The sequence below is a fragment of the Spermophilus citellus genome (assembly GCF_964194105.1).
Source record: "Spermophilus citellus genome assembly, chromosome: 5".
Taxonomy (NCBI): domain Eukaryota; kingdom Metazoa; phylum Chordata; class Mammalia; order Rodentia; family Sciuridae; genus Spermophilus; species Spermophilus citellus.
The window spans coordinates 41,596,084-41,612,691 of NC_138186.1; the positions used below are offsets into that span (position 1 = coordinate 41,596,084).

At 48.9% G+C, this 16,608-nt stretch overlaps 1 protein-coding gene across 8 annotated transcripts in view; it reads left to right on the top strand.

The window, feature by feature from the left end:
• Positions 1-2,925: 2,925 nt before the first annotated feature.
• The window catches only part of GABBR1 (gamma-aminobutyric acid type B receptor subunit 1), a 30,341-nt gene continuing 16,658 nt past the window's right edge, over positions 2,926-16,608 (top strand). The window contains exons 1-11 of one of the 8 annotated variants that reach the window (XM_081295669.1): positions 2,927-3,212; positions 3,683-3,770; positions 4,439-4,642; positions 5,364-5,549; positions 6,903-6,923; positions 8,322-8,482; positions 11,739-11,873; positions 12,257-12,427; positions 13,462-13,563; positions 13,852-13,917; positions 14,509-14,700. In XM_081295669.1, coding sequence (XP_081151795.1) covers positions 3,683-3,770; positions 4,439-4,642; positions 5,364-5,549; positions 6,903-6,923; positions 8,322-8,482; positions 11,739-11,873; positions 12,257-12,427; positions 13,462-13,563; positions 13,852-13,917; positions 14,509-14,700 — 1,326 coding nt within the window. In that variant the 5' untranslated portion in view covers positions 2,927-3,212. Of the gene's footprint in view, positions 3,213-3,682; positions 3,771-4,438; positions 4,643-5,363; positions 5,550-6,762; positions 6,924-8,321; positions 8,483-11,738; positions 11,874-12,256; positions 12,428-13,461; positions 13,564-13,851; positions 13,918-14,508; positions 14,701-16,608 lie in introns of those variants that run through there. The other 7 variants (XM_081295671.1, XM_081295670.1, XM_081295672.1 and 4 more) reach the window with 7 other exon arrangements.

The following is a 16,608-nucleotide window of genomic DNA, read 5'->3' on the forward strand; positions in this document are numbered from 1 at the left end:
TAACAATGAGGGTCTCCTACCATCTTCAGTGCAATTCCCCTTCTCTCTCCCATTCCCATGCACCTCTCATCCCTATTTAATGGTAATCTTCTTCTCATGCTCTTCCTCCCTGCTCTGTTTTGAGTCGCCCCCCTTATATCAAAGAAGACATTCTGCATTTCTTCTAGCTTTTTAACATCTGTATTTACCACAGTTGTACACATCCCATATCTTATCTCCCCTCCCCCAAATTCTCATACTTTCCCATATCAATATCATTTGATACTCTTTCAGACATGTTTTCAAAACTGTTCATTTGAATGGGCACATTCTAATTTATGGAGTCAGTGTTTGTGATTTGGACATTAATGTTGTTTCCTTTTCTGATTTAGCACCAGCAGTATGGCAATGAATATCACTGAACTTTCAATTTCATGGACTATCTTTTCAAGGAGGAGTCTTTTCTTTTATAACCCTCATTCCAGGAAAGACTTCAGGGAAACCAGAAACAAGTTGCAAGAATGAATGACCAGATAAGGTGTGTGTGCGTGTGTGTGGTATTGGGGTTTGAACCCAGGGACGCTCTACTGGCTACATTCCTGGCTCTTTATTTTATTTTATTATTAATTTTTTTAGTTGTTTATAGACCTTTATTTTATTTTTATATGTGGTAGTGAGATTCAACCCATTTCCTCACACATATAAAGCAGTGTGCTACTACTGAGCCTGAGCCCCAGCCCCCTTTATTTAATTTTTAATTTTCCTTTTTTGGTGCTAGGGATCGAACCCAGGGCTTTTTGCATGTGAGGCAAGTACTCTACCATCTGAGCTATATCCTCAGCCCTTTATTTTTAAGACAAGGTCTAAGTTGCCCAGGCTGGTCTTGAACTTGTGATCCTCCTGCTTCAACCCCTGAAGTGTGGGGTTATAGGTGTGTAACACTATGCCTGGCTAGATAAGCCTCTTGAAAGCTGGTTTGTGGCTCCTGAGAGTTCACATGCTCAGGTACTCCCCTGTAGAATGGCCTGCTGAGTCTAGGAAGTGAGTACTCTGAGCAAACAGGAGCACTGAGGGATAGTGTACTGCCAGACAGACAGACCAGTCTGCAGAGTGGGCAGTCAGGAAACTTCCCCAAGCAATATAGGAAACTTCTCATCATCATGACATTTTCTTTGGTGTTAATTATTTTAACTTAGTTGATAACTATATTTATTTGGTTCTGTCCTGCTGAGAGGACAGGCCACTCAGAGGAGGGTGACTATCATTTTGAGTAGTTAGAAATCCTTCCCATTCTCTTTTGCTCTTTTCTAGTTCAATGGCTCTCAACCTCTCCCTAGAGAACATTCTGAAACTTCAGAGGTTTTCTTTCTGTAATTACAGTGGTGGAGGGGGGCACTATTGTCATTTATTGGCAGGGCATGGGCATAAGCTATTCTTCAAAGTACAGTTTGCACAATGAAGAGTTGTCCTTCATCCAGATTCTCAGAAGTCTCCTAGGACACTCATGTACGTAAAAACTCATGTTTAATTATCTGAGTCTAGAACTTAATACAATTTAAAAAAAATTGGTCTAAATATAAGTGAACTTTCTAGGAATGCAATTACTGTTCTGTGTGAATGTAGAGAAGATTGACTTTGCTACCAGGAGTTGCTCAACATTTCATTAAGTCTTTTCATTGATGGCAACATGCTGGAGGTAGTTGAGTCACCGTCTCTGCACCTGTATTAGCTTGTGTTGGTAGCAGTTACATCTCTGTGAGTCTATGGATGGGTGCAAGCATCCCCCTGCATGTAGTGAAGCTGGGCCCTGCACTCACACATTAAAATAATATTTATGTTATTTTATTACAAGTAACTGTTCTTTCATCCCCCCTTTATATTACAGCTAGGGAAGCATTGTGATTTTTTTTTAAAGTCATGTATGTAGGGAAGTTATATCATCTATGAATTTCAATTCTTGATGGGAAGAGGGTCATTACAAAATGCTTATAAAAAGGGTTGAAGGTTGAGAGCCTGGGTTCTAGGTTCTAGTCAGTCTCTCAGCATTTGGCCAGGAAGCTTTCTGTCTTCTTTTTTTGTTCTTCTCCTCTCCCTGCCCCAATTCAGGTCCATAATCATCAACAACCACGACCATAACAACACTGCACACGCCTTCAGGAGCTGTCAAAAGGCCAGCACTTCCCTACCATCTTTAGAGATTCCGGTTGGACCTTAGACAAGAATTATTGATTGCCAGGCTCTGTTGGAGTCAAGAATATTGGCTTCCTCCCATCTGGAGGTTTCTATTCCTATGACCTCCTTACCCCGCGCTTTTCTGTATTTCAATTTCTCTCCTTGATGTCCTCCTTCAATCAGCCCCAGCCCTTCACTCCACGGAGCAGGCAGGCGAGTGGCAGCAGAGCTGTTGTACCATGGAGTCGCTCTGGTTTCCAGCTCTCTCCCCCACCCAACTCTTCGCGCTTAGTTAGCTCCCGGCGGCCCCCTTCGTCCCCGGTATCTTTCTGACCCTGGCTTCTCCTTTCTCTCCCTTGTTCTCACTTCTCCTCCTGGCCCTGGGCCTTTTTCTTCCCTCTCTCCTCTCGCCAGGATCCAGTGTTGCCTTCTCTTTGTGCAACCGTCTTTCTCCACCTTCATCCTAAGCTCCGTCTCAGCGCCAGCTCCCCTGGTCTTTGATTGGGGGCGTTTCACCTCCACCCCGGTTTCCAGCAGTCTCGCCCCTAGGTCGCTCGGTGGTGCTCTGTCCCCACCCGTGCGCGCGAGCACCAGTTTCCCCCTTCTACCTCTCAGCCCCGCGCCTAGCCACCGCTCCCTCCCCCCCCCCGCGCTGTGGGCGGTCCAGGGCGGGGCCGGGATCCGGGGCGGCTCCCGGGGCTCGGGTTGTGGGAGGCGCCCTCTCCCTGGTCTCCCCCTCTCTTCCCCCCGCCCTGCTTCCCCTGCACCCTCCTTCTTCCCTCCGCCCGAGAGCTTTCCCGGTCCCCGGCGCCGCCTCCTTCCCTCCCGGCTCCGCGCTCCCGCGGCCGCCGCCGCCCCGGGGAAGGAGAGACGGGGGTGGGGTTTGGGGGAAGCGAGAGAGGAGGGGAGAGACCCTGGCTGGGCTGAAGCCCGGATTCGAGGGGAGGAGGGACAGGAGGAGGGGAAAGGTGGAGGAGAAAGGAGGGGGGAGCGGGGAGGAGCGGCCGGGCCTGGGGCCTTGAGGCCCGGGGAGAGCCGGGGAGCTGGGCCGGCGCGCCGAGGTAAGAGCCAGGGCCCCGGGGAAGCAGGGCTTGGAGAGGGGCGCGCGGGGGAGGGCCGGCGGGCGCAGGGCCGAGCCGGGGATCGGGGCTGGGGGAGAGGAACTGCGGGGATGGAGACGGGGAGTGATAAGGCGGCCGAACCCGGGAGCGTGGGTAAACCGGGCTCCAGCGAGCCGCGGGGGCCGGGGGAGAGGAGGTGGTGAGAGGTGGAGTCCCGGGAGGGTGGGGGGCCGAGGGAGGCAGGAGGAGGGTGGGGACAGGCTTTCTCTCCTCCTCTCCCCCCACCCCGTGCGGGGCTCCGCCCCCGCCTCCTCCGCGGGGCGCACTCCTGGTCCTTAAACTGAGCGGGGTCGGAGCTCCTAAGGCTTCCGGAGGGAGGCCAGGTCGCCTCCCCTGGCCGGGCCAGGTCGGGTCGGGCAGGGCCGCTCCGGCGAGGCTCGGTCCGGTCCTCACGGTCGCCTCTCACTTAGATGCTGCTGCTGCTGCTGCTGTTGGCGCCTCTCTTCCTCCGCCCCCTGGGCGCTGGCGGGGCGCAGACCCCCAACGCCACCTCAGAAGGTGCACCCTTCGGTGATTCGGGCCCTCATCCGATCCTACTTCCCCTTTCCCTTCACCTCCTCCTTTCTGCTCCTCATCACTATTTCCTCAGCCCTGTAGAGCATCCTGATAGCCAACCCTTACTCCGCGCCACTATACACTACTCCTGACCTCCTTTCTATCACCCCACATTACTACTTAGCACCCCTTTTCTCTGCCCCACATTACTAGGCTATACCACCTTTCTGTGACCCCGAATCATTTTCTCAGACCCACTGCCCTTTCTCACATTGTCCCCACTTTGTTACTTAGATGGTCTTGTAAGGTCCCCCTCTTTTTCTAATTTAAATCAAATATCCTCGTTTAGCCCCCGTTTTTTAAACCAAGCTCCGGCCATATTTCATATCCTTCACGATTTCTTAATTGCTTTTCTCCATTACCCCCAACCAGCATTATTCCCTCCCAACTGGTGGGCTCTGTCGTCAGCTTTAACTTAGCCCATTACTCACTGTCCTTTAGCTCAGGGTTCTGTATCTGCCCTCTCATCTGCCGTCTAGTCCCTAACCTCCCCCTAGTTCCCAGCCAGTCCACTGACCACACCCTGCTTTTCCCTGCCTCCCCAGCAGAAGTTGGGCTTTCCCTCTTTCCCACCATTCCTCTCAGTATTGCCTCCCCAACTCACCCTTCAGGTTGCCAGATCATACACCCTCCCTGGGAAGGGGGCATCAGGTACCGGGGCCTGACTCGGGACCAGGTGAAGGCTATCAACTTCCTGCCGGTGGACTATGAGATTGAGTATGTGTGCCGGGGGGAGCGCGAGGTGGTGGGGCCCAAGGTGCGCAAGTGCCTGGCCAACGGCTCCTGGACAGATATGGACACACCCAGCCGCTGTGGTGAGTAGCCTTGGGAAGCCCCACCCCTTCTCAAGACCATTAATTACTTTTCCTGCCTTAGGCTTAGCATTACTGTTTCCAAGTCAGCATAACCAAATTTACAAATACATTTAATGAACAACTACTATGTAAGATGTTGCTGGGTAGTTAGAGGTGGCAAAGCACGCAGCTTGCACATTTCATTTCATCCTTTCCTTAGGCCAGTGATCATTGGATGAAATAACTTTGATTTTTTTTGTCTTATGCTATTCTCTTTAAGGATTTTTAGTAGCAGATTATGCCAAAAAATGCTAAAATGATTTCAATACATTGCCCAATACCTGTCCATTCCAATGACTATATGCCCAGGGAACAAAAGACAATTTAATATTAACCAACCATATTAAGAAAAGCAAATCTGATTGTGCATTCAAAGTTATCCACACATTTCAAAGATAGAGAACCGCCCACTATAGTGGATTGTGGAGAGATCCCATTTTGTGTGCTTATAGCTCCATCTTGGGTTCCTACAATGGAAATACTTTTTCTTATTTTCTTTTGAGAATGTGTGGATGCTTTCAGGGTTAAGGGGGGAGTAGAAGGTAGGGATGCTAATCCTTTTCACAGCTTATTTTCTGTAGAGTAAGATACTGTGGGATCGAACCCAAGCCCCCTGCTCTCTGTTAAGGGAAAAAAGCCTTCTCCAACTTGCATCTCTTCTCATTTTCCTATCTCTCCACAGTCCGAATCTGCTCCAAGTCTTATTTGACCCTGGAAAATGGGAAAGTTTTCCTGACGGGTGGGGACCTCCCAGCTCTGGACGGAGCCCGGGTGGATTTCCGGTGTGACCCCGACTTCCATCTGGTGGGCAGCTCCCGGAGCATCTGTAGTCAGGGCCAGTGGAGCACCCCCAAGCCCCACTGCCAGGGTGAGGGGAATAGCTGCCTGCATGCAGCTGATGAGGATGCTTGTGCAAGAAAGGGAGTGGGGTGGAGTGGGAATAGATGGTGGGAAAGGATGGGGTCCTATGAAGAACGTGGAGGAGGGCCTTGGGAAGGCAGAAATGAAAGTCCAATTTTTTCCAACATCTACTTGCCTCAAACTTCTGCTATCCCCAGTATTCAATTTCCCTATGTTGGGGGATGTCCTTTCTTTGCTTTCCTCTTTCTGTAAAGTCCCTGCTTCCAGTTCTTGGGACTTACATTTTCTTTTTTCCTTTATGAATCGAACCTTCCCTTACCTTCACAAGGTTTAAATACTCCAAGTTTCCCTAGATCCATTCACTTTCTCTAAATTTAGAACTTTGTATGCATCACCCTCTTCTAGAATTGACTCATCACCATTCATTCTTTAATTGAATTTTTGTAAATATAAAGTCATGCACAATGTAGAAAAATTGGCAAGAGGAGATCCAAGAGTGGAAATATATCAGGGTAAAATGATTTAAAATTGGGGGCAGAATTATCAGAACATTGACAACTCAGAGATGGAATGGGAAGACTATAGTCCTTTTCTGTCCCTCCTCCTAGACAATTTCCAGCTTTCCCTGAGGGAATAATTTTTGTGTTTACCACCTTTTTTGCTATCTAGTTCTGCAAACTTCTCCTTTTTCTGGGCACTCAAACTCTCCTTCTGCAGTCTTCTCTTCTAGAATGTAGGCATCTATTCCTATGCCTCATGCTTCTGCTACTCTGTAGACTATTTCAAGATCCTTGGCCTTGTCTTTCTTCAATTAACTCAAGTTATTCCTCTTCTAGTTTACCATTCCATCCCGGAAATGGGTGTCCTATCCAGGGGTGGATTTACTATTAAGCTAATAAAGCTTAAGCTTCAGGGTTCCTCACTTACCAGGCCCTTTTCCTGTGCTCTAATAATGTAGTGGGCTTTAAGAATGTGTTCACATGCTACTTCATTTTTGTCAAAATTGCAAAAACTAGGTATTTTAATAGTAATTGCTTAAAATCCATTGTAATTTTTTTCTCAGAGACCCTTATGCTTTGTAATATTCAGGCTCTACAAAACCAGAATCTGTCCCTGCCTTAACCGTTGCTCCTCCTGTCTCAATTTCTATGTCCTATGAAAAATAAAGGAAGAAAACCAACAAGTCCTGACCCCCAGCCCCACCTTGCTCTTATCCCCAGGCACCCTCCCCTCAGAATCGCAGGCTTCTGCCCTCCCCCATCTTCGGCATGGAGAGGTGTGGGAGGGGGCTGGGGATCAGGCCTGGGAAGCTGGGCGCCAGTGGTAACTCTTCTCTGATCCCGGTCTTTCCTGCTGCCAGTGAATCGAACGCCACACTCAGGTGAGATCAGAAACCCTAATCGCGTGCACCGCAATCCCTTTACCCTTAAGTCTTCACCTTCCACCCGCAGGAGTTCTGCCCCTAGGCTATGGATGTCCTCCTTCACCCATCTCCCCCCACCCACCCTTTGCGACCATCCCCTTCTTTCCCTACCTGTTTCCTGCCTCCAGTCCCGGTTTTCCGCGGTCCCTCCCTTGCTTGGCTGCACTTCCCTGGGCTCCACCTCCTCCCAGATTCTGCTTCTTGGCCAAATGGCAGAGCCCCGGCAGGGGGCGGCAGCGTGCTGCGAACCTGAGTTTCCACCTCGTCTTCCCCACGGGGTTCCTTCCGACCTTCTCTGGAACCTTTTCCTGCTTGCCCCCCTTTTAGGATTTCACCTGATGGACTCCATCAGCCCATTTCACCCACCTCCAACCCTGGCCAGGGCCTCTCACGCTTCCCCCAATTCTTTCCTTCCTATACTCCTCTTTATTCTCAGTTCTGTTTCCCATCACCCTTTCTCATCTACCTGCCCCATGTTCCCTTCCTCTATCCCCAACACTGCCCCCTATACCAGTCTTCCCTTCCTAACCCATTTCTCTCTTCCCAAACTCTTCCCACCTCTACCCCTCTCTCAGCACCCTCAGTTCATATCCTCCTTTCAGATCTCGGACGCCAGCCCCTTTTCTGTCCTGTCCCATTCTCGTTCCCTTCCCCATCCCTCTCTCGCTGCTTCAGCCTCTCGAGTTGCTCCCTCCGCCCACCCTGCCCTCCTAGCACGCTCCATCTCCTCTTTTCTCCTCCCACTAATATCCCCTTGGGTGGGTGGACCTCTCCCATTCCATCTCTCCATCCATCCCTATACCTCGAGAGGTTGCACCCTCTTTCCCTAACCCTCCCCTCCTTTCTGGCTGTGGTTCCCACCTCGAGCTTGCTTTCATCCCCGCCCCCTTCCTCCCGCCCCATCTCCTGCCCCCCCCCACCACTGCCGTGCCTCTCGCTCGTGACGTCAGAGCCCCCTCCCAGCCCCACATCTCCCTCCTCCTCCCCTCCCTCGGTCAGTCAGTCCGCGAGGAGAGTCCGCGGTGGCGGTAGCGGTGGCGGGAGTAGGAAGCCCACCTTCCCTGCTTCCGGGGGGGCCCTAGACCCCTCCTCCCCACAAAACCGGGGATGGAGGTGCCTGCCCGACACCCCCTCAGCAGCCCTCCCCAGAAAAAGTGTCCCCCCTGAGCTCCTCCCAGCTCTCCAAGCTGCCACCCCGCCCCCTCCCTGCCATGGGTCCCGGGGCCCCCTCTTCCCTAGTGGGGTGGCCACTGCCTCTCCTGGTGGTGATGGCAGCTGGGGTGGCTCCAGTGTGGGCCTCTCACTCCTCTCATCTCCCACGGCCTCACCCGAGGGTCCCCCCGCACCCCTCCTCAGAACGGCGCGCAGTGTACATCGGGGCGCTGTTTCCCATGAGCGGGGGCTGGCCAGGGGGCCAGGCCTGCCAGCCCGCGGTGGAGATGGCGCTGGAGGACGTGAATAGCCGCAGGGACATCCTGCCGGACTATGAGCTCAAGCTCATCCACCACGACAGCAAGGTAGCACCCGACAAGGGAGTGGGTGAGAGGTGGGGGCTTGGGGGGGCAGGGGGCCAGCTGTGTTAGTGCCTGAGTCTGAGTCGCTTTGAGATTGCGAGGCAAACCCCTCCCTTGTGTGACTAGCAGGAGAGGGACTGGAAGTGCAGGAGCTTGGGGAGAATAGCAGGGGCTGGAGGTTCAAGATGAGGGTCTGGGGGTTCAAGATGGTTAATCATGGTTAATCACGCTGTAAGACAAACCCTTTGCTCTGCAGTGGGAGACTCATGAAAGTGCAGGGGTGTTGAGAAAACTGGTGATGGGTTTAGGGTCCTAGCTGATACTGGCCTTCTCAGGGAGTAAACTAACCCTGGACTGGGTTGGGGGCAGGAGGGAATGTCAGAGGTGGTGAGCTGTATCAGGGGTTTACATTTACCATGGTAACAAGGTAAGTGTGGCCTATGTTAAGGATGGAAGGAATAGGGAGAGAATGAGAAAATTTTGAGGGACTTGAGAGCTCTAGTTTATTTATCAAAACAAACAGGAAGGTAGCTTCTAGCCCTACCTGACTCCTTATCCCTCCATCCCCAGTCCTATTGAAGATTCCTAGACTGTGAGAATGTATGGCTTATAGCTGTTGGGGAAGGATAATGGTTTAGAGGTGAACAGAGACACTGGAGGATAAATTGGATTAGGGGTCCACATGAGGAGCCCCCACCATAACATGGTGATGGAGAGGAATGCCTAATACAGGGAGAGGAAAGAACAGAAAAGAAAGGAGTGGGGGTGGGGGGCAAAGAGGAAGGATGGGGATAGTGAGGAATCTTGGGGCATCTTGTGGAGCTTGGGGGTCCTGATTTTATCTTCTCTTTTAGCATTATGGCCTTTAGATGTGAGATTTAGGGTTAGAGAGGAGAGAGAAGGAAGAGGGGGAAGGAAAGAAATTTGGGTCCAGGGGTGTTAGGGATGATCTCTGATAAGATTTCTTTACCTTCCCTCTCCACTACATGAATAATTGGGTAATGGAGAAGGTATGACACAGAGAAGGAAGGAAATTTGGGATCCCCTAAATTTCTCTGACATGTGGCTCCAGAGATTTAAGGGACTAGGTTAGGGAGGTAGGGTACAGTGGGTGCAGATTTGGGGATTTTACACTTGGAGTGTGCTGAGGATTTATATCCATTCTCTAGAACATCAATATATATCTAAAGTAAGTGGGGGAAAAGGAAAGGGGATAGAAGTGGGGCTGCAGGCAGGGTGCTTGGGGGAGAGGAGAGCATAAGGATTGGTAGGCATTTGGAGACAGAGCTTAAAATCCTTTTGGACTGTTACCTTCTCTGTATTTCTCAAATGTCAGTGTACATAAGAATCACCAGAGGGGTTGTTAAAAATACAGATGCTAACTCCTGGGTCAGGGAGGAATCCCAAGAATTATCTACATTTTACCAACAGAAATTCTGCTTGAGTTGTAGCTAACACTAGGATGCCTATGGAAAGAGCAGCAGGGTTCAGGAAAAGAATTAGGTATTAGGGTAGGGAAGGCATGAAGAGAAATAGAGGGTCACATCTATCGGAGGGGTCAGACTTGGGAGACTTTGAGAGTTATTGGTCAGGGGCAGGGGTATGAGTGTGGGGGAAAAAGATTGGGAGAGATGGGGGCAGGCTTTATGAGGGGGCATCACAAGGAAGTAGGGGAGGCCTGTCTGTGAGCTTGAATTTACCCATCATGATAGGTGATTCCCTGAAGTGTTGGGGAGCAGCTGGGGGACCCAGGATAAGGCAACTAGAGAAGTTAGCAGAGGCATAAAAGGAGGGGATGAGAAGGCAGAAACTGGAATGTGTCCACTAGAATGTGCCTCTTTTCTGCCTGCAAGTCCAGATCCTTGCAAGAGCAATAGGAAGAGGGAGAACTTCATGAAGAGGGGATCTGCCATGATGTCCACATGTTCTTATTAACCATTTCTTCAGACAGGAAGTAGAGGGGCACTGAGGAGGCTTTGGAGAAGCTGGGGGCAGGATCTGGAATAATAGATGCTGAGAAAATTCAGGATATTTGGACCCCAGAATAGTAAAGATATACTGAGATGCCCAAATGGGAGACATGAAGAGAAAGTCTTCAAAGCAGTTGAGCAATACCCTGAGCAGGGGGTGAAGGTGGGGTGGGCATCAGGGCTCAGTGTTCTCTAGCTTCCACCACCTTCCCCTGGCTCCCCTGGCTCTCTGGACTCTAACTTCCCACTGTGTCCCAAAGGTCAGGCCTCAGTAGGGAGTGAGCAGGCTCTAGGGAGCTTTCTTTATTTCCTTTCTACTTGTACCCCCCAGTTCACCCTCCCCAGTTGCCTATGTCTCCTATCTGTTTCCCCTCTTCCCCGGCTCCCCACTGGCTGCCATTTATTCTCCACTTCCTTTGGGTCTCCTGCAGCTTCTGAAATGTCACATTTCAGCAGGAGGGGAATAGGCAGTGGGAGACCCATGACTGTCTCTCCTCCCCCCCATTGCCACTCCTCCCAGCCTCCCGTTCCTCTCTAGCTTTCTGCATTACTTACTTTACCCAGTGCCATGCCTCTCTTTTAGACATCCCTGAAATCATTTATTCTTGAGAGTTCCATTCTATTTATTCTCCCTGTTCTTTCCTCATCTTAGATTCTTTCCTACTTCCACCCCTGAGTGTTTTTTTTTTTTTTCAAATGGACCTGTCAATTGTCAGGGCCCAGCAGGAGGGGATGGGCGAGCTGAGCAGACCCCCTACTGGTCTTGTTCCTGTTCTCTCTTGTTTACTTATCACTAGCCCTGAAAAGAGGGAGGAAAAAAAATGAAGGAGAAAAGAGGGAATTCTTAGAGCTGAAGGAAGAAATTTCATAATATGATTTTTGAGGAAGCTGTCTGGAAACCTGGAGAGAATTTGTGTTCCTGCAGACTTTTCTTCTCAGAGATGTTTGGAACATAGAAACATGGGGTGAAGGGCAGGGGTGACAGGAGAGGTGGACTTGGGATGTCAGTGGATGAACTAAAGGAGAAAAGATACATATCCATGAATACTGATATAGGGGTATGCAGGAGAGGAGAGGGATTCAGTGCCAGATGGAAGACAGAGAATAGAGGTAATTGAAAGAGGAGAAGCAAGAAACTTGACAAGAAGAGATGTCAGGGAGAAGAATATGGTAATAGTGATGAAAGTGGGTAATTGAAGAAGGAACTAGGTTGTCCAAGAAAGATAAGACAGTTGAAATAGAAGGTTAAGAGCCCTGAGGGGCTCCCCAACCCTTCCTTCCTCACTCAGTGTGACCCAGGCCAAGCCACCAAGTACTTGTATGAACTGCTCTACAATGATCCCATCAAGATCATCCTCATGCCCGGCTGCAGCTCTGTCTCCACGCTTGTGGCTGAGGCTGCCAGGATGTGGAACCTTATTGTGGTAAGCAAGGGTGTGGGGGTCAGAAGGGGTGTGGAGGTGGTTTCCTTTTGGGCTGTACTAAGGGAGGATTGTAGGTTTGGGTTTTAAGAGGATTGAGGGAGGGACCCACTTCCAGGATCCAGAACCCTCTGCAGACCTGAGCTGGTTGGCCTCCCAGCAGCAGTGCTTAACCATACTTAAGCTGATCTCAGAAGGAACTGGGTAGTTAGATGAGTGAAGGAGCATCCTAATTGTGAGGAGTGTGTGGGTCTTTGAGAATCACTTTTCCTAGGACAAAAGTGAGGAGGTTTGGAGAGAGTGGAGGAGAAAACTCTAAAGGCAAGGAAGGGATCAAAGGAATTCTTAGTAGCCCTCAGTGGAGTCCACTCTCCTTGTCCCCTTAGCTTTCCTATGGCTCCAGTTCACCAGCCCTGTCAAACCGGCAGCGTTTCCCCACATTCTTCCGAACACATCCGTCAGCCACTCTCCACAATCCTACCCGAGTGAAACTTTTTGAAAAGTGGGGCTGGAAGAAGATTGCCACCATTCAGCAGACTACGGAGGTCTTCACTTCGGTGAGGAGGGACGGGGGAGAAAGTAAAAGGGGGCATCGACTCAAAGTCCTGTGGAGAGAGATGTGACACAGCATTCGTTGTGGGGGAAGATCATGGTTCTTTATTGAAAGAGAACCCATTCCAAGTGGGTTAAGTGCATGTACTTTCTGTAGCTAAGGGAATGAGTGAGTTGAGTTTTTGGGATCCTCTCCATCTTTTTAATATTATGATTCTTTTTCCTTTTGATGCTGTATTCCCCAGACAGATAGGCTCAAAATGACTCTCAGTTCTGTTAAAGTAGGTTCAATCCCAAATTGAGTCAAGAGGAGAGAAAGAATATAAAATAGGAACCCAGGAATGTAGTAGATTCTAAAGACACTGGGTGTGTGTGAGAAAGGGGACAGAGAGGTGGAGCTACTGGTTGGGAGGGGGATGGGGCACAGAGCGAGAGGTAGATGCAGAGACAAGAGACACAGGTCTGGTAGTTAACACTGGGAGAGAAATGCCCATAGACATAGAGGTTGAAGGAGCCTCAGGAAATCTGTGGAAATAAAGAAGAAATTCAAGGCTCTACATCCAAAGAAAGCAGTCTGCTCCCTCCCTTCTATTGTATTCTTTGGGTCCTCCACCCACTCGAATGTTCAGTGGCCCTTTAATCCTCCTTCCTCACTTTTTCTCAGTGACTCAGGCTGTTCTCTGATCCTTTAGTCTGTCTGCTTACCTGCCTCTTGGTCTTTTTTGGGTTCTTCTGTTTTCCCCTTAGGGGTAGAAGTAGGGTGAGTGGTAGGAGTAAGGTCAGTGGAGTGGCTTCCTTCAGACACAGACCTGAGGAAGGGCTCATTATGTGCCGTTCCACTTGGGAAGCCACCTTCTAAGACTGCAGATGCTTTCCTTTGAACTCTTCTAGCTTTGGGGAACAGAGATGTTGGAGGAAGGTTCAGAACACTGCTCTGTCACTCTTGAGATTTCAGTCCCCAGTAAAGGCAGTTAACATCTCTGCTTTACCCCATCGCATGCCCCATGTTTTTCTTATTCATTTCTCGTTCCCACCCAAGACTCTGGATGACCTAGAGGAAAGAGTGAAGGAGGCTGGAATTGAGATAACTTTCCGCCAGAGCTTCTTCTCAGATCCAGCCGTGCCTGTCAAAAACCTGAAGGTGGGTTGGCCAGGGGTGGTGGGCTAGGCCTGGGGAGGGGCTGGGTTGGAGAACCAAAGTCTACTGGAAAGGAGAGTCAGGCGGGGACTGACTGATTGTGTGAGGCAGCAGTGTCTCCTGGGGAGATTTAGCTCCATCTTCCAGCTGACATTTATCCACTGCCCATTGAACATTACTCTGCACTAAGCACTCTGGGATGGGAAATCAAAGCTGTGAAAGCGCCTGGCTTAGCCCCTCAGGCGCTCCTAGGTGTCCCTCAGGAGCTTTGTTTCTGTCTCCATTTTATAGCGCCAAGATGCCCGAATCATCGTGGGACTTTTTTATGAGACCGAAGCCCGGAAAGTTTTTTGTGAGGTGGAGTTGGAATCTGAAGAGGGAGGGAGATTGGGTGGGCTTCTTGCCTTGGTGTTCTCCCAGAGTCTCCTCACTGTATCTTTGCTGAAATTAATAGCAAATGATCTGAGGTGATGATTAATATGATGTCTCTATCTGTTGGCTCTGACTTTATCCCTTCTCCACACACACACAAATTGCACATACCACCACTCCCTGCACACATGTTATATTTAATTTTCCTCCTCCTTTTTTTTTTTTTTTTTTTTTTTTTTTTTTAATTTCCTGAGTAGTCCATGAATGCCATTTCTTCTGACTGACTGGAAAGGCTACTCAGAAACAGAGGGTCTGGGGAAGAACTTGGAAGTTGGGAGGAGGTGTTATTGAGACTTTCCTATCATTGTTAGACTTGTGGATTTCTAGACAAGCACTCTACCACTGAGACATGCCCCAGCCCTAAGACTTGTACATTTCTTTTACTTATTCTGTTGCTCTTCTGTAATTTCTAAGAGGCTGAATAGCTACCATTGAAATAATACAAAAAACAACAGCCACCCCCCTCCCCCCCAAAAAAGCCCTAAACTGTACCCCAGCCTTCTTCTTTGTGTGCAGGTGTATAAGGAACGTCTCTTTGGGAAGAAGTATGTCTGGTTCCTCATTGGGTGGTATGCTGACAATTGGTTCAAAATCTATGATCCGTCAATCAATTGCACAGTGGATGAGATGACCGAGGCAGTAGAGGGCCATATCACCACTGAGATTGTCATGCTGAACCCTGCCAATACCCGGAGCATTTCTAACATGGTGAGACTGTGGGGCATAGAGGCTGGCACCTGGGAGGAGTGGGTGAGGGAGCTTCTGAGGGGAGGGGGAGGGTGTAGAATTTGAACTTATGAAGAGAAAGGGGTCTGTGCCCACTCTGAGCTTGTTAGCATCATGTCTCCTGTGGATTCTACCTCTGTTGTGACTTTTCTTGGGTAGGAGAGAGGGAGAGAGGGAGGGAGAGAAATGATAGAGTGGTATGTTCAGTAGGCCCCTGATGAGTGGAAGGGCTGTTACCATGGAAACAAGGAGCAGTTGGTGTGAAGTCAAATGAGGGAGAGGCGTTAATGATAATATAGACGCTTGTATATGCAAGCACACCTTTACCAAAGCACTGTTCCTGGGCAGAAATGCATTTTATTTTTTTTGGTGACTTACATTAGTATCTTAGAGTTACTTAATATTCACTCATGATGAAATTAGCTTGGATTCTAATGTTTTTTTTTTTTTTAAATGATTCTTTTTTTAGAATTTTAAATGTAAAAATGACTAAATCATTTAGTTCCAGATAACTGGTTAGTGACAGAGTTGGAACTAGAAGCACATTGCCTGACTTGGGAGGGCTGGGGCAGCCTTGCAGGTGGGAGCACAAGTGGGTGTGGGTGTGGGTGTGGGTGTGGGGGAAGAGCTTCACTGCTGCTCAGCACGACATCTTAGAGCACAGAAATCCTAGTGAGCTCAATGGGGTAACCAGCATGTCTACTTATTATATCAGGTACACCCTTAGGTATATAATGCCTGTTTTGGAGAGAAGGCTGGGGTGAACTAATGATGGTAAAATCCTCAAAGTGTTTATTTAAAGGAGTTTTACTAGCAATTGATTTTATTTGGTAAACTAGGAATTTAAAATCAGATTTTTTTTAATATTTATGTTTTAGTTGTAGTTGGACACAATAACTTTATTTTATTTATTTATTTTTATGTGCTGCTGAAGATAGAACCCAGGGCCTTTCACGTGCTATGTGAGTGCTCTACTGCTGAGCCACAATGCCAGCCCCTTAAAATCAGATTTTAAACAATATTCTGATGTATATTTATTATTTGCATCTTATATACCAGAAAATTAAGACTCAGAGAAATTTAGTGACTTGTTCCATGCAGCTATTGAGTTGTCCTGCTGGAACTGCCTCCTAATTGAATCTAATTCCAAACTGCTCTGTTCCATCACTTCTATGGGTAAGCATGAAGCCTGACTGAAATCTTGTATTTTTTTGTGCTAGCACTGTTCAGCTGATGGCAGTTTTTGAGCACGGGAGAAATAATAATTTAGGAAGTTGGTTGTGTCAGTGAATTATGATGAATGGTGAACTGCCTCATGGACTCTGATCATAGACTCTATTCTGGGACATTCTAAAGGGGACTCTATGTTTAATGTATCTTATTTGAAAAATAGAGTGAAAAAATTTTGGAGGTTCACCTCCCTATAGAGTACTGGAAAGGCGAGTCATCCTCCAGAACTGAGGAATTAGTGGTGCTGGTTGCTGAAGATGGGAAGACTGTTTGGTACCCTGAGCCCAGGACCTGCCAATAATGGCTGCTGTTTCATAGCAGGAAGCTAGAGCAGGAAGACAGAAAGCCAAGAATTTTTCACAGATATAGAGGGACACTTGAGCTTTGGAGTAGGATGTTAGAAGATCTCTTTCTGGCTCCTGGTCTCTAGAGGAAGATGGTGCCTGCCTTCTAGACCATAGGGCTTCTAGTGACACCGGGCTAAAATACCAAGTAGAGAAGCCAAGATTTTTCAATAGAGGAATAGAAGCAGCCCTAACAACTGACTCGGGAATCAAATAGCACCAAGAGAAGTGAATCAGAAGCAAGGATTGAAACAAGCAGGACAGAGCTATAGAGACTTAAAAAGAAGCTGAGTTGCTTTCACTCCATACAATGGCC